The 21,856-nt window shown below is 36.0% G+C and overlaps 1 protein-coding gene across 4 annotated transcripts in view; it reads right to left on the bottom strand.

Moving 5' to 3' along the window:
• Positions 1 to 21,614, bottom strand: part of LOC149799905 (U2 snRNP-associated SURP motif-containing protein-like) — an 84,850-nt gene extending 63,236 nt beyond the window's left edge. Inside the window, exons 1-6 of one of the 4 annotated variants that reach the window (XM_089959356.1) lie at positions 21,488 to 21,614; positions 19,325 to 19,416; positions 17,500 to 17,623; positions 13,405 to 13,589; positions 12,161 to 12,234; positions 7,205 to 7,332 (exon numbers count right to left, since the gene is read on the bottom strand). In XM_089959356.1, the coding sequence (XP_089815482.1) occupies positions 7,205 to 7,332; positions 12,161 to 12,234; positions 13,405 to 13,589; positions 17,500 to 17,623; positions 19,325 to 19,375 (562 nt within the window). In that variant the 5' untranslated portion in view covers positions 19,376 to 19,416; positions 21,488 to 21,614. Of the gene's footprint in view, positions 1 to 7,204; positions 7,333 to 12,160; positions 12,235 to 13,404; positions 13,590 to 17,499; positions 17,624 to 19,324; positions 19,417 to 21,448 lie in introns of all 4 variants that reach the window. The other 3 variants (XM_089959357.1, XM_089959358.1, XM_089959355.1) reach the window with 3 other exon arrangements.
• Between the last annotated feature and the right edge of the window lie 242 nt (positions 21,615 to 21,856).

Below are 21,856 nucleotides of genomic sequence, written 5' to 3' on the forward strand. Positions count from 1 at the left end.
TAAATAACTCAGCATGTATCACTACACTGCACAACTCAGCATGCTGCACTGCAAATAACTCCACATGCTGCAGTGCACAACTCAGCTTGGAGCACTGCAATACAAAACTCAGCATACTATTTGCTGCACAGTAATGCACAACTCAGCATGCTGCACTGTAATGCACAGCTTAGTATACTGCAATGTAATGCACAACATCAAGTTGCACTGTAATGCACAACTCAGCATGCTGCACTGTGGTGCACCACTCACCATGCTGCACTGTAATACACAACTCAGTATGCTGCATTTTAGTGCACAAGTCAGCATGTCACAGACTGCACTGTAATGCAAAACTTGGCACGCTACTTTCTGATCTGACATATACTATGAATTCACTATTTCTCACAGGGTACCAATTTTTATGGTTTGTGTGGTTGCTTCAAATCTCTGATTTGAAGATCTAATGAACAACGATCATTCTATGGAAAATATGGCACTATTTCACCAATCTATGAATTTAAGTACCCATGCACCCAAAACTGTAAAAACTGATATCCACAAAAATAAATATTTTCTGTAAATTGTTTCTTCATGAATATTTACTTGAGCACATTAATGTAAGGAAATAACTCCACTACTCTCCAATTTAGCCTCCTCAGACAGATGAAAATATTGCTTTCCACCTCACTATACCGTATAGAAAAAGCAAAGAAACTCTCAATTTCTCGCCTTACCACCATTAAGTAGCTACCAATCAAATGAATGCTGCCAGTTTAGCTAAGCTCAGGGTTCCTGCCACAAATTTGGAAAAAGATATAAGACGCTGTCCAGACCAAAAACTAAAAGTTTCCAGACCTAATAATGTGACAAGTTTATTGACCTGCATAGATCATGCTTTAGTCTTAAGTATGGAAGGACCTATCCAGGCTTTGAAGTCATCAGCTTCTTCCCACAAGGGTTATAAACACAATGTCCAGGCATTCTTTAAATATCAGGTCCACACAGGCACAAACAAATATCAGTCCAAGAATGTCAAATCAAATAAAAATCCAACAAAATTAAAATGAATACTCATTAGCACAACACAAAACTTAGATTAATGAAATAATCCATGAAACAGGGTTTATACAGATCAGGAGAGCTGAAATTCAACAACTTTGCAATGTCCAGTTTTCAGTGACTACTCATGGTATCAAGTGCTTCAGTTTTTAATTTAAATACAAGAAATAAATACAAAACCAATACAGAAATAAATAAATGTTATATGAAAAGGAAATGTCATTAAAAAAGAAAGTCACTGTAACCCAGATGTTAACCATTGCCCTTTAGGTTCTATACTTTCTTCTCCAGCTGCAACACCACTTCTTTCACTTCAGAGATGCTGACAGGATTTTATCCAAGGGGGGGGGGGGGGGGGGCATTTGTTACGAAAATGGGGGCGGGCACAAAGGAGGGACAGGAGGAAAAGGCTATAGTTCACTATATACCTAACACAACAATATCCATGTATCTTTCTTCCAGCTACCCTCTATTAGTCCTAGTGAAATCAAAATCTTTAAAAGATGTCACCTCTAGCTGTATATGCATTCATCTGTTTGTTATTCTGAGCTTAATATGTTCTCACCAGTGTATGAATATTATTCTGTGCTGAGATGTCCCTGCTGATGGGGCACATACGTTGCTAGCTTAGCCATCTGGAACAAGGTTGGAAACTGTTCCTTATGTTTATTATGTACATTTTTTCACTGCTCATGGGTAATGTCTTTTCGATACTTTAGCTTCAAAATAAGATTTTTCACTAACATAAACTCTGCTTATGTTTCACTTTCTTCAATCACTTGTTCTGATAGTGGTATTTTGATCAAATAAATATATTTGCTTCATAATTTCAATTTTAGATTATTTATTACATTGATCTGAACCCTTATAAGGCTTTATGTAGCTATGCTTAAGGTATTTTGAAAGATATTTTTAAGGAGAAATGTTAACTTTCTTGGATATACCTTCATTATTATTAATACTGCCTGCCATGTATAGCCTGTCATGTGCTGAAAAATATCTATAAACCCTATAACAACAAATTTATATTTCCGTTTTCTTTTCCACTCATAAACCTTAAAATAGTATGCCTAAAGCTGATTAAAAATTGAAATAACAATTTTCCATACTTTGGGAACTTGCAAACATGTTCAAAATATACACTTTTAATAGTACCTTAATTTAAATAAATTTGTGATATCCTTACAGTTCTCCAGGTGAATTCAGAAGACAGTGAAAACATATATCCCTATGTGTTTCCTGTCTAGGATAATTTGATGTGAATTGTCCCCGACTGTACATTAGAATTCAGCTTGCATAGACTTACTCCAAAAAAAAAAAAAATAATCCATGTGAATCAAATAATATAAATCTGTGTTACTATTCATTGCTTAATTTGCACTTGCTCTTCTACCTCTAAACTCAGTAGTAAATAAAATATCCAGGCAATACATTAAATCACTCCTCAAGAATAAGACAGACTTGATCCATGTTTAAAGTTCAATGATTTTTTGCTAACAATCATAAAATCAATAGTCCATAATTTTACCTCTTATACTGGTGATCAGACCTATTAAAACTACAGATCTAGTGTTTGAAAAGTTATGAATTTGTTATATGGTGTGCCCATTTTGGTCAAAAGGTTGACATACATCCCATTTGTGGTGTAACATATTTTCGAGCTTTCAAGATGACGCCAGTTCCTGTTCTGATTACATGCGAGCCCCACTCAGTTCAAAGCTCAATTTCAGTAAAGCTGCATCAGCTAAAATTCTCACTTTAACATTTTTCTAGCTCCAGTAATCTGATGTAATTCATAGCTTTAAAATACATTGCCATCACTATCATCAGCCTGCAGGCCTATTTGCCAAACTGAAACATCTACATGAGCAGCACCAGGATTTGGCCTTTAGGATTGTCTTGGTAGCCTGTATTTTAAACATGCATTTGTAAAACTTCCTTGATGCATGGTTTGAACAACAACAAAATTACTTGTCCAGAACCCAATGTGACAATTAAACTTAGTGAAGCTAAAGAGTGTTAATGACACCATGTGAAAGGAAATAACAAAAATTTAAGACTTTCTCCAGATGTTTTAGTTATTTTTTTAACTTTTCCAGACCTGGTAAAGCAATTTTTAAATTTAAGACTTTTTCATAATTCCAGACCCACGCGGGAACCCTGTAAGTTTTACAAGAATAATTTTCAAATTTGTAATGGAGAGTTTAATAACAATATGATCAAGTATTCTCAGAACACAATTTTCTAAAATATGTACATTTCTGTATCAAATATATTCCCAATCAGATTATCATTGGGGGTTAAGGTCATAGGACAAGGAAATGCATGAACACCACACCATTATTACAATAACCCTTCAAGTGAAAAATGGATGCATTCACAATATGATGGATAAAACATTCTCCTAACACAAGGTCAGCACAAGTGAATTCATAAAACCTGTGATGACAACAGACGAATAAAAAATTAACAACTTTTTCCTACCAAGAAAAAATATGGGCAAATGCAGCAAAATCACTAATTCATGCCTTTGAGGATCTTGTGCTCACGTCAACTAGTTCTGATGGTCAACTGGACTACAACCATTTGTCCCACCAGATTTAATTCTCACTTCTGTCACACTTGATCTCTGAGATATAAACTTCAATAGATTGACTGTGCATGCCAGCCTACAGCTTCTATGATGTCTCTAATGAAATGTGTGTCTAAATGCAAGGCTTGTAGAAATCACTCTAATCTCATGAGCTTCAATTCACAAGCTAGATCTGGTCATGAGAGGCATCAGACACATTGACTTACCCACGTTGGCCAAGATGCCAGGGCTCAAGAGGTTATATCCTCTTTGGCAACCTTCACCGGAAAACAGTAAGGCCATATTTGCTGATATATCAACAGAGGAATGGGTGCAAATGACCACTTTCTTGTTTTCTGCTAACAACAACCAATTCATAGCGCTAAAGCCCATTTGTGTCACTAAAACCATGGAACCATCCAATCTGAACTGGTGATAATCTGGGTCCATCAAAATTGCATAAAACTTTCTCACCCTGCATGCTGCAACTAAGGCTATCATAAAACATGTTTTAAATAATAGTAGTTTCAACATGATTCCGGATAAAGGCTCGAATTTGTCTGAGTTGAACCAAGTCAAAATCCATGGAAGGTTTCACTTAGAAAACAATGTGAGAGTTCTGGGTCTCTTCATGTCAAAGGCCAATATGTCTGCCTCGATTTTATTGTGGCATATATGTGCTCTAACAAAATGTCTCAATGTGCTATATAAATCATGGACCAGCAGCCTCTCATAGTAATTAGTGCTAGCATTATCTCCTTAAGAACTCTGCAAACCAAACTTCCTCAAAGGGAATGATGCTGTACTGTCCAAAAATAATTTCCAAGAACTAAAGATAATCCCATTTTTTAAAATAATTGCCAAATGTTGCTGAGTGTTGAAACCCTATGTGATACTTCTGAGTGATAAGATTTTCAAATCAGCGATTGTGGCAGCCATACTATATGTAACAAAGGCACAATTTTCATTTTGTACAAACAAAACACAATAAGAATCTCCAAGCTGTTATGACCAACCATTCAGGAAAATTAATGACAAGATTCAATAGATTCCATGTGGCACCATTTTCATTCATCATAAAAACATTTTTTTAAAAATCTTCTGGTGAAAGCCCCATGCTGACTTACTTTCATGCAGATAAGTAGCAATAACAACATTTTCATGATGGCTGCCATGTGGCCATTTTGCATGTTAGATAAGCACCATTTTCCATTAGGACAAACCAGACACAGTAAGAAGTCTTTTAGTGAAAATCCAATGTTGATGTGACCATCTAATAATGTTGAGTAACAATAATAAGATTTTCATGATGGCTGCCATGTGGTCATATTGCAAGTTAGATAAACACCATTTTCCTTCAGGATGAACCAGACACAGTAAAAAGTCTTTTAGTGAAAATCCAATGTTGATGTGGCCATCCATTAATGTTGAGTAACAATAACAAAAATTTCAAGATGGTCACAGACCATTAAACCCCATGACAAAGATTTACCATTCCAGAGATGCAAATATTTTTGTTTTGGCAGCTGTTGTTACCACCATACTGAACATCAGATTAGCAGCACCATTTTCAATAAGGACCAATAAGACATAATAAACAGTCTTCTAGTGAAAACCCCATACTGATATGACCATTCCTTCAGGATGAGTAGCAATAACAGAAATTTCAAGATGGCCACAGTGGTGGCAAAACTGGATACCAAAGTGTAACCATTTTCATTTAACACCAACAAAACATCACAAAAAAATATTCTTTTCAAAATCTCATGTTGATATAACTTTCTGTTTAGAAGGAATAGTGAGAGCAAGATTTTCACAATGGCTACCATGGTGACAATATTGGATTTCAGAGGAATACCATTTTCATTTAGGATCAATTAGACATCATGATAAGTCTTTTAGTCAGCAACCATTCCAGAGAAGTAGTGAGCCAATTTTCAAGATGAATGCCAATCATCTTATGTAGTTTAGAAGTAGCAACTAACAAATGACTGGAAATGGGGCACCACTGGAATGATGTCAAGACCAAATGGGAGTGCACAGGATTGGAAAACTGTTACTCAGAAGCCAAACCAAAGGAATATGCATGAAGCTGGGTATAGGGTTATTAAAGAATTGTCAGTTAGAGCTTGACTAATTGCATATTTGTCCTTCTTTATGGAAAGCCAGACTGACTGTGCCATTTCCATTTGAACCTTGGTGTGGCAATGTATTGACTGAATCTTCTAAGGTCTATGACCAGCCTGAGTCTCTATCTGGATTTGGGAACCAAAGATGCCTGGAATAAAACCAGAGTGCTTATTGAGCAATGGACAAATCTCCTGCTAAATTTCTGCCATAGCTACACTTGACAGCATGTGCATTATGCAAGGGGTAAAAGAAAATGAGAGCAGACTGCATAAATTAAATACGAAATCCCTCTGAAACAGCTTGAATAGCCCATTAGTTTGTGCAAAAAGTTCTATCCAATACTTAAAATGAAGGTATCTGGTGCCTACCAGCAGGTTGTTAGCAGATGAACATGGTTTGGGCAATGTTTGATCACCTCAATTTTTGCCACTGATCACTCATTGCTCCTGAGACTGATTTTGACTTTAGTTATGGTGCTGGTGGCAAAGCAAGCTGGGGTGGCAGTTCTTATGCTGCATACTTCTGAATATCCTCAAATACCACCGAACAGCAATGGCATACCATAGGATGATGACCAGAGAGCCAAGGCATAATACAGCTTCAGTGAAGCTTAACTGAGATAAGCATCTCATCTCAACTGACCAATGTTTCATGAAAGCAAAGGTATCACAAGCAACACTAGTTCAAATGACGAAGCTGTCCTCATGCTCCTCACCAAGTTTGAGAAGGCATGGAAATCATTACATTCTACGACCACCACTTCTGGCATAATACAGGTGTGTACCACTACAACTACCAATGGCATTATGTGGATGTGTTCTACAGCCAACACCACTCATATAATCAAGATGTACACTATGGAAACTACCACTACAATGACAGCTACTGGAATGATAAAAAATGCATTTGATTTTTGATGTGCTAAAAAGCACTCAATGCAACACGACATACTAGTCAAGAAAAAAAAACAGGCAGTATATTGTAAAAGTGTCAATTACCTCACTCAAATAAATTTATTCTCTACAGAAGAAGCTTAAGTGGCCTCTTAAGACAAGTGGCTGCTTAATGTCATTTCCTTGTTTTTCAATTTTCTTTCACACTAATTCTAACTCTAACTTCCTGAATAAGCTACTCCTTGGTAAAACATAAAATAAAAAGATTAGCAAAACTCCAAAATATCCTTGATTTGCTTGCATCCTTGCATTCGTGTATACGTACTTCAACAGCAATTCTGAGCATGAAACAGTCTTGCAAAAATTAGGCATATGAAACCAATATGTGCTCTACAATGATAGCCAAGTCCTCTTCCTGAGGTTTCCAACAATTCTGTTGCTAGTAATAAGGCATTTAGTCAATTTCTAGCAATCTCACTGTTCAGTGGTCTACAGGAGTTACAAAGTAACTGACATATCTATATGTTAACTGTATTTATATATCTAATCCTTCAACAAAGTTATATACCTCTTCCTACATCCAAATCTAGTGGGTCAAAGGTTGGAAATTTATCATCTTCAGGTTCCACCTCAGAGACAGGCTGATCACGGAAAGTTTTCTTCAATTTGTATCTTTGCTCGCGCTCTTCTTGAATCCTGAAACAAAAAACCTGATGTGTTGGAATATATTCCACTGTCTCCCAGAGCTGACAACTGGCTCCTTTCCCCAATAAGAAACATTGCATGAAAAATGTACAATTTTAGCTCTTAACACAAAAATAGTCCTCCACATGCAGCCTTTTTCTAGGAAAATATTGCACAAAGTCTATGAATCATTTTGAAAAAATTGCCATTAGCACATGTTGTTGGCACCAGTAGGGTAATTTAATAACATGTTACATACTAAGTAAGGGATAAACCTCAATTACCAAAAGAAAAGAAAATATACCATCCCACTAAACATACAATATATCGATTAATTCAAGTTTGTGTTGTCACTGAGCTCAGATCATACTGTATTGTATTTAGTTATTCAAACATCAATCAATAAAAAGCATACTTTTTGCTACAGAATACTTTGTTATCATCAAAGTTTTTAAGTTTTTATGTAAGAAAGTGATAATTATTTGTACACCTGGCAAATAAAGTGCACAAAAAAATTATCTCCAATTTTATTTGATGAACATCTTGCAGCATCTCTTCAAGAGGTATTTTTCATTTTGTTTTTGATGCACTGATGCTCTAAATCAATGGTCATACACATGCAGGCAAAATCCAAACAAATCTACTTACATTCAGAATTTTTTTTAATGTAACCCTTCAAGATATGACCATTTCTTCTTTTTAACTGTTGAGTGATGGAATCATTTCTGACATTCTCGAGTGACAAGATTTTCAAATTAGCTGCTGTGGCAACCTCCCTGTTTATAAGACCAGAACCATTTTCTTTTAGGATCAACTAGACCTTGGGTTGAATGTGTATGTAATGTTTCATGTCAATCCTCCAAGTAGTTTAGAAGTAACAACAACAACAGAGTTTGTTCTAATTATGGATGGATGGCAGTCGACAGTCTATCCCATAACCTCTTCTGGGCTGACACCAATTTTTCCTAGTAAAATATTTTTTTTCAAATACTTACCCAATCACATTACCTTAGGAGAATACGACTACCCCACAAATTCAGCCGCCTCAGACACAACTTTCAGCTAAAAGGAGCTAAAAGTTTCCTGCCGACCTGTGGTGGTCAGGCAGAATGATCTCCCCTTAGGTGTGAGAACCTCTTATTTGCTACTGGAGTGGAAGGCATGCTCTCTATGGATTAACTACAGGGAAGCTGGGAGAGTGTATGGGTATTATGACTGGGTACGTATTCTCAAAGAAACATTTTAGTAGGAAAAACTGGTTTCTTTAAAGATGTTATCCAATCATAGTACTTTAAGTGAAGCAGCATCTTATGAAGCTGTCGATTGACCTTGAAGGGTGACCTGCTGAGCTGCGGATATAGGTCCAACCTGATCAAACTGGGCCCTTTTGGGTGACAAATCTTGGAGATAAAAAAGAGAGAACGTGGACTCCAATGTCCATCCCACAGCCTGAATGATGTCAGGGAACAGTTCTGGTCAAATGCTGGGGGGCAACTGCTCTAACCTTGTGAGCTGAAATGCATTAAGTACACGTGGGCTGGGGTTATTTCTCTATATGCCAAGCGAATAACCCACTTAATCCAGGAGGAGGTTGTTGTTGTTGTTCAAGGATTTAATGCCATTTTTCAGCACAATATAGGCTATACATGGCAGCCAGTATAAACAGTGGAGGAAGAACCCTGGAAAACTCAGGAAAGAACCACCAACCCACGAGAAGCTACTAGCAGGCTTTCCCATGTACCCACACTAGCCGAACCTTGGAATCGAACCCATGCAGACAGAGGTGAGATGGCAGTGTTCCAAAACTGTGAGCGCTTTAGACCACTCGGTCACTCGGGGCCCCTCCAGGAGGAGGTAGTCTGTTTATTGATATATTCTCCTGTCCTGTCTTGAGAGGTAGAAAGAGGTGTGATCTCCCATGATGCAACAGCTGTTTTATTAAGGAAATACTTCAAAGCCCAAACTGGGTCTTTTAGGTAGCATTCAGCTGATGTTTCCAGACAAGACAAAGGTTTCATGGCTATATTCTGGTTACCCATGGAAGGAAGCCATGAAGTGTACAGGTAAAATATAATGACAATACCACCTGTAAGGAGATGTGTGAACCTGTGGGCCTGCACAGAGCTATACCGAATGATGGTTATCTGGAAAAAAGTGATAACAGACAATTACAACACTTCCTGCTGGGAAGGTCAAGGACGACATGTACAGGTAGAATCACTGAAGCATGGCATTCCAAGGATGCTGCAGTAAAGGAAACTTGAAAATATGTACCAGAAATGACGGAATAAACATATATGGAGTTTCTTAAGGACACAATGACAAAAATATATATGCCCTAACCTATCTTGTTAAGTGGCATATGCTACCTGTGCAAGTGACTAAATGCTCTTTAAATATGATAGAACGCTTATGCAGATAAACATCACTCAAGTGTCAACTACAGTAATATGCATGAGCAAGACGTATCTGAGTAAACCTTGTATAGAAAGCTTAACATTACTTGTCCGACCAGAGTGGAAGCAATACAGAAATGTACACAAGTGTCTACATTACACACAAAAACCTTGACATAAAAGGGAACTGAGGCACAGTTATAGACACAAACAAGATAGGTGCAACAATATCCATTATGATGCAATTATCTGTATGGAAAAAGACTCACAGACCGACTGTAAAAACAGTGAAGTTTACACCCATTTGTAATGGAATTACACATATGTTACGATCTTTATTTAATCACTAGATACTTCCATACAAAATAATTATACCCAAAACTGAATGTAAAATCACTCAGGCTCCCGCTGCAAGTACCAAAATGTGTGACAATGACAAAGTGTTAGCAAACTGTACAGACACAACTTTGTCCGCATAGGAAGAGAAAAAGTTGAAACTATGGATGGAGTATACTTTCCTTAGAACTGCAATAAAACTCCAACTTGTAATGGTATATCATTCACATAGATTCTGGCAAGATGAGAGCATGTTTCTTGGCAAAAGTGGAAGCAGCAACTGAGAGGCTTTTAGACTTTGCCGCCAATTCTTATACCTAAGGGGAGATCACTCTGCCCAACCCCCACGAAGAACTTTTAGCTCCCTTTAGCTAAAAGTAGTATCTGGGAGGGCTGGATTTGAAAGGTAGTTCTCCTAAGGTATTCTGATTGGTTAATGTATTTATGAAAGAATAGCAGAAATCAAATTTATGCAAGAGAGGGTGAATGTACCAGTATGACCTTATTAATAACCCACATCAACAAATTTACCAAAACCAGCACCTTCGGCAACAATGAATGCAAATGAATTTTTTCAAGCGTTAAATGTGTTATTTTCTACCATTATTGTGAAATTCACCAAAGTTATGCTTAAATGAAGAAATACAAAGCAAATAACCAGATTCTTTCAAATACATGCCTCTAAAAATCAGTCAGTCAAATATGGTCAGTGAGTCATGGATTCAGACATTAGTAAAGCTCTTGCTACCCAAGATGATTCCTCTTCCTGCATGCTAGTGGGGATTATATAGCTGCTTGACACAGGGGATTTAGAACTTTGGTTGGTTGGTTGAAATTTAATGGCACTGTGAACACATTATTGGTTTTATCATGCCAAGCAACTGGTTGCTACGTGCCTTTTTCCAAGGACACACCAAAACAGCAAACCAGGGATATCAAACCTGTGAATCTTGTTATTTGAATCAAGTGAGCTAAAGCAGCTCCATGAATGATGAAGTAACATGCAAATATCAAAACTGTACCTCAGATGCAATCCTGCGTTTGCTATAGAAAGCAGTAAAGCTCTACTTTCCAAAAAGAATTTAAACCAATTCAAGACAAGACCATTTATTCGCTTTAAGTACAAAAGTACTGAAACCATCTATAATATTCATGAGTGACAAGATTTTAAAATTAGCTGTTGTAGCAGCTATAATGGTTACAAGATCAGCAGTTTTCATTTAGGCCACTATAGACATCATTACAAGACTTTTAGTCAAACAACCCATGCCAATATAACCATCCATTCATTAGAAGCAGCAATAACAATATCTTCAGTATGGCTACTGAAGCAGCCAAATATTACCAGGCACCATCTGTAGATATAATATGAAGTTTTTAGTTGAAAAACTGATATCAGTATATCATCAATTCTGGAAGGCTATCAATAACTGAAGATTTTCAAAATGGTCTCCATCATGGTGGCCACGTTTGATACCAGATAGGCATCTTTTCATTCAGGACCAACTAGACATTATAAGATTTCTGGCAAAAATCTCATGTCAATATTGCTTTCCAATGAAGAGGGGCTGCTGCAACAAATATTTTCAAAATGGGTACCATCTCTAAAGTCAGATCAGCATCATTTTCAGTTATAACGAAACAAATGTCTTTTATTGAAAACCCAATGTCCATTTAGGACTAGTCATAAGATTTTCAAAATGGCTACGAATATTGGATGTCTGATCAGCACCATTTTCATTTAGGACCAACTCAAGTGTGTGTAATTTGGATTTTTAATGTAGCTTTTACAATTTTTCTGTCTTATTGCTACGATATCGGCAGTGTGGCAGTTTATAGTGATATCTAGTACTTGGACATCATGCCGCTGACATGTAGCATGATGTCCCACCCAGTAACATTATCCTGATACCAGGCAAACTAGTCCTAACATGAACCTCTTAATGCTTTGTGCCAAGTGAGGCAGCTGTTAGTACCATATTTTGAAGTCTTTGGTATGACTCAGCTGGGATTTGAACCCACCATGCCATAAGCTTGTAGTCTATGACCCTTTGAGCTATACAAAAAATTTAATAAAAAAATGCTTTTTTGAGACTTGTAATACATACTGTTTCAACTCCTCCTTGAACAATTCAAGATTGCTTTTCTTCTTGCTGTCGTCTCTTTTCTTTTTATTCTGATCCTATTAAAAGAAGTGTGTGCAAATATGTTAGCAAATACTCTGAGTAGACTATTTTTGTTGAGTACCAATTTTCATGTACTTGTGGCTGCTAAAAGTTAGGAATTTACAGGGCCAACCATCAATGTTTCTTTTAAAGAAACAAAAGTATGCCTTTCCAAAATCCATGAATTAAAAGTTGGACAAAAATGTAATTTTTGTGTGTAAAACAATGAAATCTGTTACTCCATAAAATACTGAGAGGTCAGAATGGGTAGTCATTTAAACAAATTTATATTGCAAGACATAAATGGAATTTGCATTTTCAACTTTTGAGCTTTCATACTGCCTTATCAATGTCCTGTATTTGCACAATAAAGGCAACTTTATCTTTAGGGAATTAAGGCAGCTGCCATGTAAACAAGAATCAAGTTTTAAGATGCATCAATATATAGTTTTTTCTTTCTTTATGAAATACAAAAATTAACAAACTGATATAGTGACAGGAATTAGGAATATTAGTGAATTGTATCAAGCATCAGCATTATGACTCTATGGAATAATTAATTTCTTAAAGAATCTACATACAAAATAAAACAAGGATGATTAATCTCCATGAAAAGGTTGGCCTCTCCATAATTACTGAGGCTTGGTTAACCAAAAGCTGAAACAATTTAAGCATTTTGGCAGTGAACAAGGCTGTGTTTCTTTTTTATAAAACAAGTTCTTGCATCTTGAAATTATCTTTGAACCAGAAAATGTTCCTGCTACTCCAACATAAACTGAACAAAATTCTTTATTTCAAAACAACCATTTTGTCTGCAATGTCCTAGGTTGTACAAACCTAGCAATTGATGTTTGTGTGGCTTTCATAAATACTGGTCATTTATTCTTAATTTTTTTGCAGAATCTACACAAAACGCTACTGCATTATAGATTAATGACAGAGGATACATGGGTGCTGAGGAGGTCTTTTTTCAGACAGATATGAAGACATTTCCATGTGGTTTAACATCAGTGACATTTTTTTGACCTAAACAAAACTGAAATATCACTTGCAAAATGGAACCAAAATCAAGTGAATTTTTAAAACAGCAAAATTGAAAATATTACAAACTAAAAATTTCCAATTATGCAATCATATTGATAACAGACAGAAAAGACCATGAAAAAGAATCATGTCAGTTAAAGCACCCTTGATCTGTAGTCCTCCTGTGGCTCATGCTCACGTTCATGTTTGCGATTGTTATGATAATCACGTACAGGTTTCTCTGAAGGTTCATCACTTTTCTTCAATTCTTTGACACTCTGAAATGTTGCAGCCAGCTCTGCCAATTTTGAGGTTGGTTTGTACAATTTTCCCTTGTCTGCTTTTTCCTCTGAAAAGATGTGGTAAAAATGATTTTATTACAAATGTCGAGCCAGTTTAGACAATTTAAAAAAATGACAAGAAATAAAGATTTATACCATACAAAGCTATACAACTTGTTTGAAGTAATATATGAACTCCCTAGCATATGGACTCAAAAGGATAAAATCAATGAAGCACAAAATATAGTTCACAATAAGTGTGTATGGTATTAACATATCCATCCACTGAGCTGCATGATAACAAAGTAAGCAGTAGAGAGGAACAAACCCTAACCTACCATATATACTTCTTTATAACTAGAGAACTGCAAACTGAACAGATCCAGATCTGCCATTGCATAATGCATTCACAGAGGTGGGTATGTGCACTTCGTAATGAGTAATCAACAAATCAAATGAACAGACCATGATCTACCAGCACATTATGAGAAAGCAGATCTGGGTCTATGTGGTTTGAAATTGGACTCGACTTATAAGCGATTATGCATGATATTTTGCTTGAAGGATGTTGTTCTTATACAGAAGCATCAGAATCTAATGACTCAGCAAACAAATGTGGACAAGAAACTGACCTTGACAAAAAACGATGAGTCCTTTGGAAACAATGGTGGTCTACCATTCTACTGGTCGAAAAGAATTTCTAGGAATCCATGCATAGTCATTTCTTTTCTTTAAATTTTTGGCAACTCCAAAATGCCAAATTTAGTGAGAAAACTATTTTTTATGCTGGAGTTATTATGGTCACAGTATACCTGTTTGACTGGCAACATTTTCCTTTAGAACCAGCTAATTATCACCAGACACTGATAGTGGAAACTCCATCGCACTAAGACTATCCATTTAGAAGACGTTGCTATTACAAGATTTTGAAAATGTCCACCTTAAATGCCACACTGGATTTCAGATCAGCAATTTTTAATATAGGACCAGCTAGATATTGTTATAATTCTTTAAGTGAAATAACTTGTGTCACTGTGGCATATATGCCAACCCCTGATGAAGAAAAAGGGTAATCCAAGCAGAAAAATAGGAATCCACATATAACATGCTAAAACTTCAATAAACAATGATTTATCTGCCCCTCTCATCTATTAACATCCTTTACAGCTTCAAGTTTTCATATGTAGCACTTTCAGCTTTTGAAAGCAACAGATTTTCATGTTGCGTTTTAAAACACTTTGTACCAGCTGAGACCATGAATGTTTTGCACACCAGTAGAGCACTAAATGCTGGGTTACTGAGCCTGGATCTGAATTCACTTTTATTTTTGTTAACAATACTGAACAATCTCTCACAGTCAGCATTAGAATGGAAAAGAACCAATATTCCTTTAATAACCTGACAAAGAGGAGGAAATTTATATCTTCCAGTGATTGTGTCTTTTAGCTGGGAAATAAGGTGCCACTGCATATCAGCTCTATTTGCATTAAGTATATTGTCAGGTAGAATCCCAACTTTATACTTCAGGAATTCTCCTTCCAAATGATCCAAGGTAGACAAGGATGGTAATAGAAAGGCATATCTCTTGACAAAGAATCAAACACTTTTGAAGCTTTTTGACTGTCTCTCATTTACATCAGCAACTGAAGCATTCAAAAGCACTTCATCTCCATTGGGGAATTTCTGGAGCGTGTAATCACAGGCTGTAGCATAATAATCTCTAACATTATCATAAAACACCTTCACAGCTAGAGTAGAATTGCGTTCTATGAATTCTCTTGCTTCTGCACCAATAGCAAGATCTTCATTATCTTTCTATTAAGAACTCGGTAAATAACACCTCTTCATTTATAACATTCATGTCCGCACTTTAGTTCTTCTGTAGATAAGAAGTTACCTTAGTATTGGAGTTCGTAAGACGAGCTAATTCAATGTGTTTCTTTGTTTTCAAGTATTTCTCCACATAAAATTTACCAGCATGCCCAATATTAAAATCGTTTCTGCACAGACTGCAATGAGCATGATGCTGCCCTAGAATACAGGGACTAGTATCGTTGCTTAAAACTGACCTGTCATACATGTACTATATAGTTCATGTATGACAGGTCAATTTTAAGCAATGATATAAGCCCCTGTGCCCGAGAATGGAACGCTGTATTATGCCATTTATTTATACATTTTTGAAGGATTTTGGTCTTTTTCTGATCCACCTATGAAATTCTTTGAAAAAATATATGTACTCTAACACAAACATCAACTAGAATACATCTGATGACTTTTAATGCCAAATAGTAAAATTATTTCCACACGGCCTGCAATAGACGTCATGTGATGCTGCACTCGTGTCCTCATCTTTGGAGGATTCTGTTATTTTATGTTGTTTATTTTTGGCCTTTTTATAATCCATCTGTGAAATTATTTAAAAGGAGATATTTTTGCTCTCATACACGCATTGACTAAAATAAATTATACTTTTTAGCGCCAAATACCTATAGACTGGTTCTGTAATATATATAAATCAGAAAAAAGAATCTGCGAGTAAAGATTAAAAATTAGAAAACCAGTCTGTTCTCTCCTCACTAAGCCATACAGCTGCTATAAATAGAATACCAGGTCGAAAGTTTGAAAGCAGAACCAGCATGTTTCTGGGTAATGGGATAATTGCTATAAATAGAACATAATACAGTTAGGAAAGTGCACAGACAAGTGTACTCTTATATTGTAGTTACGTAGAAGTCGTCTTTTCTAAAATATGGCCTGTGGGATTAATGGTATGTTAATAAAAACAAGAAAACAAACAACTGATTTTTTGGGAAGGTGGATATACCGAAAAAGCGTAATCCATATACGTTTACGCGTAAGGTGTAATTTAGTGAAAAAAAGCGTAATGGTTGGCATGTATGCTGTGGCCATCAATTTGAGAGTAGCTGCCAAAAAAAGATTTTCAAGATGGCCATCATGCCAGTTGTAATTGTCGGACTGGCCAATTTTCATTTAGGACCAACCAGATACATGATTTAAACTTCATGTAGCTATAGCAATCTGTTTATGTGATAAGATTTGGTAGGCATGCTGGAGGTCAGATAAGTATCATTTTTCATTTAGTACCAAGTATATATCATGTATTTTAGATACAGCCTTTCATTCAGAAGATTTGCAAAATGGCCATTGTGGCTTCCATACTGAAAGTTGGATGCGCAACAAGACATTATACAATCTTTTTGTAAAAACCCTATTTTCATCTACTGTAATTTTAATGTCTCAGAACGATTCAAGCTATATAATCACTTTATTTATGTTAATCTCTTAGAAACTAAAGGGATTAAATGGCAAACAAATAATCTGAATTCAGTCTGATGAAGCAATAAAGTGCTTATATTTTCATAATTATAAGCGCATACTTTAAGTAACCTGAGACGTATATAATAACAAGAATTCCAATATTCTGAAAAATGAAAGTGAATTACATAACAGGCTGGAACTAAGTTTATTTTTTTTCTAGGTCCCCCAAATACTAATTGAAGGAAATTCACCTTGGACTGTAAAGAATCACCAGGAGGAGTGAAAGCAATGTAATAATAACAAGTAATATATTACTGCTATTAACCTTGCATTTAAGTGTTCCAAATGATATCTTGTCTAAATTTCCAAAAATGTAAGACTAATAAGAGCATCTCTAAACTGACAGTCTCTGCATCCAGGATCTCAAGTTTTTCATCTTGGACTCAAAAATATTTCTTAAGTTCATTATGTCAATGGACAGCTTTTTGGAAAAATATGGTACAGAGAGCATTCTGTATGCTATATGACTTTCAAAAACATATACTCAAAACACTTAAAATTCACATCCTTCAACTGTCCCAGCTTCTGCAAAAAATGTCATATTTACATCTTGCTATTGTTGTGCAGGTAAGACAAATAGTTTCCCCTTACTTTAGAAAACTGAATAATGCTGATGAGAATATAAGAATTTCTCACCTATACGACCCTTTGCTGTGACACTGACAGTGCCTCCTTTCACCCAGGTTTTGCTGTGTTTCCCTGTGTCCTGGAACGAGGCCACAAATTCTTCAAACACCTGCGCCGCCTCAGCCTCATCTTGCTGCAAGTGTAAAAAATAACGTCTGAGATGATGCAAACACAAGTCTTTCATTTTCAATTATCAGTCTAGATATAGATATATTACACTTCTAACATTATGTAATTTGGTTAAAACAGGATTTACAATGATTTCCTTAATGGGTTCAATACTGAAATTGTTACCACATGTCAATGTGCACTTTACTTTGGTAGTGGAAGTGGGAGGCTCTAAACACCTGAACTGTTCTGTCTCCATAGCTGCCAACCTTCCAGGCTCACAATTAGTGAAAATAGGGATAAAAAGTCGTGAATTTGGACATGTGAAAAATACCATGACAATAACTCCATCCACTCTAACCGTCAATACTACACTATATTAAGTTTGCAATATAAAACTAAAACACTACATATATGCAGAAATATTTATTTATGAAGTCATGATACTGTGGCAGACTTGAACTTCCTCAACTGCTTGATCAAAAATTTGTTTTCTAAACAGTTCAGACTTCTTGCCTGCTTTGTTGATCTTGGTGACTAAAATTGCTGACAAATTTTCTGCAGCTAAGGAGGCCCTCAAGTCTGTCTTATTTTTTCTCACTAAAGAAAAAACTCTTTCGCTGTCTCTGTTGCTGTGAGGAATGCACAGGAGCTGCAGCACTTCTGGTTATTCCACAGGAAAATTTGGAAGTGATTTTCGAGTCCGGGAACGTTTGTCAGAACAAATGCAGCGTTGGTAGCCTGCAGGTCTTCTGCCAATGGCTTAAAATATTCCAGAGCTGAAATCTACAAATTCTTAATTTTCCCAACTTCTATAAAACGTGTTTTTTGCAACCGACGTGCTTCCTCACATTGTCTCTGTGATGGCACACTGAGTGCAAAAAAGGATGATGAATATTAATGTTTAATGGCCGAATGCACAGCCAATTTTTGATATATTCCAAATTAAACTTCACTTTCTGAGTAATACATTTCTTTTTCCTTGGTGGTGAAGACATTTTCAAGATCTTACATGCGATGCTGAACGGTAACTCAAAGCAGTGTTGAAAATTCCGGTTAGGCCCCAGTTCTCTCAAAAGCATTTGTAAAACTACTCTTATACATATAGATTAAAATGCTTGCTAACGAGCCAACTGTATTAACTGGCTGTAGATCTACTAATATCGCGACCAGCAGTACTGGACTGTTTTGGCAACTGCGAATATCATGACTAGCACTTAACGGGAAATCGTTTTTTTTTTTAATTAAAGATTTAAAATAATTGAGGACTGGAGAATTTGTGAATTTTTGGCTTGCGGCGTGTATCCGTGAATCGCTGAAAAAGTCGTGAAATTCACACCAAATTCGTGAGGGTTGGCAGCTATGTGTCTCCCTAGAGACATGAGCTATGAGAAGGCACAACAAAATCCATTGTCTGGCAACCTGTGACAACTTGAAAACTATGAGAAAAACAATGTCAGTAAATCTGAACAGTCTGGGAAAGGATACCATTTTTAAACAATTCCAGCCATGCTTGTGGATTTAAGTGATCATGGCTTTATAAATCCACTCATTCACTCATCCTGACAGTAGCAGTAGGTAAGGACAACATTCTGTTGAGAAATAGCAGGAAGCTGTAATAAATTTTTGCTTTTGTCCTATAGGACGTAGTTTAATTCATACATGTTTGTGGATGTCTATGATGGCATCACAGAAATAAATTTGACAGACATGATAGGATATATACCTTGCGACGCAACTCCTCCTGTTCCCTCTTTGAAAGTCCCTTCTTGATCATTGTGACAACCTGCTGTTATTCAACTTGATTTCAGAAATGGCCTGCATGTATAAATAAAATACAGTATGAATTTTAATACACATCTTTCATCATGGTACAATTTCCATTTTCACAATTGTAAGGTTAGTACATACATAACAAAGATACTTATTAGACAGCAATCCTACCCACTGTCTTAAATTCTTTTTTCACCATTTAAAAGCAAATGACACAAGCACTTCATATTCTTGTACAGTGTTCCCTCATATAAAGCCCCTCATTATACCGATACCCCTCTTATAGCACTGGTATAATCATGGTTCCCAATAAAGTGCCAAAATATTGTTTTCTCATTCTTACTCAATTCATTACAGGTTATTTTAATTCTTAGCTCAAGAAAATCATTTATGATGTGATTTCACAGAATTAAATATTCTATTTGTGCGTTTCAGTACATAATCAGGAGAGCGATGTTGGAACATCCTTTTGTATTTGACCACCTCACTGACAACATGGGTCATATTGACGGTTCCATGAACACAGCTACAAAGAATGGTTACTAAATATTTTGCATCACAAGGTACACAATGATGACTGCCTCATGTCATTTAATTTTTGCACGACTAAGCTGGTTACAGCTGTGTGTGTGTGTGTGCTTTGCTGAGATGCTGCAGAGTACAGGGTGTCTTCTGGATTAAAACTGCCTGTCTAAAGGTATTTGGTGGATGATTTACATATACAGCAATCGTACATTTATGAATAACAAAAATATTATATGTTGTGTGTAAAATTTAACTCAGAACGGAATTTGGGCTTATGCTCTTTCCACATGTTATGGTCAAAATCTGTGCACTGCAAGCCATGTATTATACATTTAAAATTATATGCCACATATCATTATGTTAAACCTATCATATCTCTAGTTGGACCATTGCTATTATAGTAAGCCTGAAGAGATTAAGAAAGGTACGGTTCCAAAATGAAATATTTATATGTGACAGCCCATAAACATTCACATCGGATGGACTTTGAGCATGTAAAAGAACATCCTGAGGAACCTTAAACAATTTATTTGTCTCCCACCACCTAAATTTTTCAACACATTTTTAAGGGATATAGGAAAACTGCAATACATAATGCAATACTAGTGAAAAACAATTATTCAATCACATTTGCTTTGACAGTTCTACCACCTTGTCATCTGCACTGAACTTCATCTCTGAAAATATGTTACACTAGTAGTCATTAGACAAAAAATGCATTTACGGTCAACCGAACATGTCCATTGATTTGTTGCCTACCCTGTCATAACCCACCACCCCGATATTACCTTTTTTTTTCTAAAACATTTGTGCATCTCAATTTTAATTGGGCCAGTTTTCCCTAGTACTTGAAACGCTTAATACATCATTATAATACATATAAAAAACTGTAAAGTACCTATCTATCCTTAATTTAAAACCAGTGCAATTACAAAAACAGGCAGCTTGTACCTTACTCCAAGTAACATGCAAGTTTCATCCAAATTAATGATGCAAGATTCAAGTTATTTTGCAGAAACCCTTTTCCTGCCTTCCAATGGTTTCTGTGAGTCGGTTTTTCCTTCTCTACAAATGACCACTGGCCACCATATATGGCTTATCATGAGCTAAAAAATAGGGTTAAACCCTCACAAAACAAAATCAATCTTTTAGTGACTGTGACTTGATTGTTGACCTCTTCCTAAAGTGCAAGCCATCCAGAAAGTCTGATCCGAAATTTGTACTAATACTTATTTTGTTCATTAAGAAATAACAAATTATATCCTACTAACCATGCAAATTTCTATATAAATGCTGATACAGTTTTGTAACTGAGGTTCAAGTTAAAATGTTTAGCCACAAAGATCACACCCATGTTGATGTTGTCGACTATACAAATATTAAGTCTTGTAATGCATTGGAGGCTTGCTTAAGTAGTTTTTCTACCATTTCTTTAAAACTTAACCTTAGTTTCAATCAAATAAATCGAGCATGATATGTTGACAAAGATATGTGTGTTATTCTGACAACCCAGAGCAAATCTGTCCAATATTAGCAATTTCTTAACACCTACGGTAGCGATACTCCGCCATTTTAGCTCTCTCGCACATACCGCATATTGCCGATTTTTAACGGAGTTACTTCAGTGTAGCCTGGAACCAAACAACTATTCCGTGTATTAATATATTTTGCTTTGTTAAAAACAAATTGAGCACAAAAATTATTTTCAAAATAAATAAATTTTACGATGACACTGTCTTTCAAAAATGTATCACTTCTGTATATGTGACCTAGAAGTAAGATCACGTAAAAATTCAACGTAAAGCATGTTTGGGGCTCCATTGGGGAAATCAAGCAGGTAAATCAGGAAATTCAAAAGAGTGGTTAGTTTAACCACTTTCTATAATTTCTTCATAATAATGGGAGAAATGAAGAAGTTTATGGTGTTCTTATTTCCTCTTTTTTCTTTTGCTGCAGCTGC

This window comes from Sinohyriopsis cumingii, chromosome 5 (assembly GCF_028554795.1).
Source record: "Sinohyriopsis cumingii isolate HCF-2022 chromosome 5, ASM2855479v2, whole genome shotgun sequence".
NCBI classification, from domain to species: Eukaryota; Metazoa; Mollusca; class Bivalvia; order Unionida; family Unionidae; genus Sinohyriopsis; species Sinohyriopsis cumingii.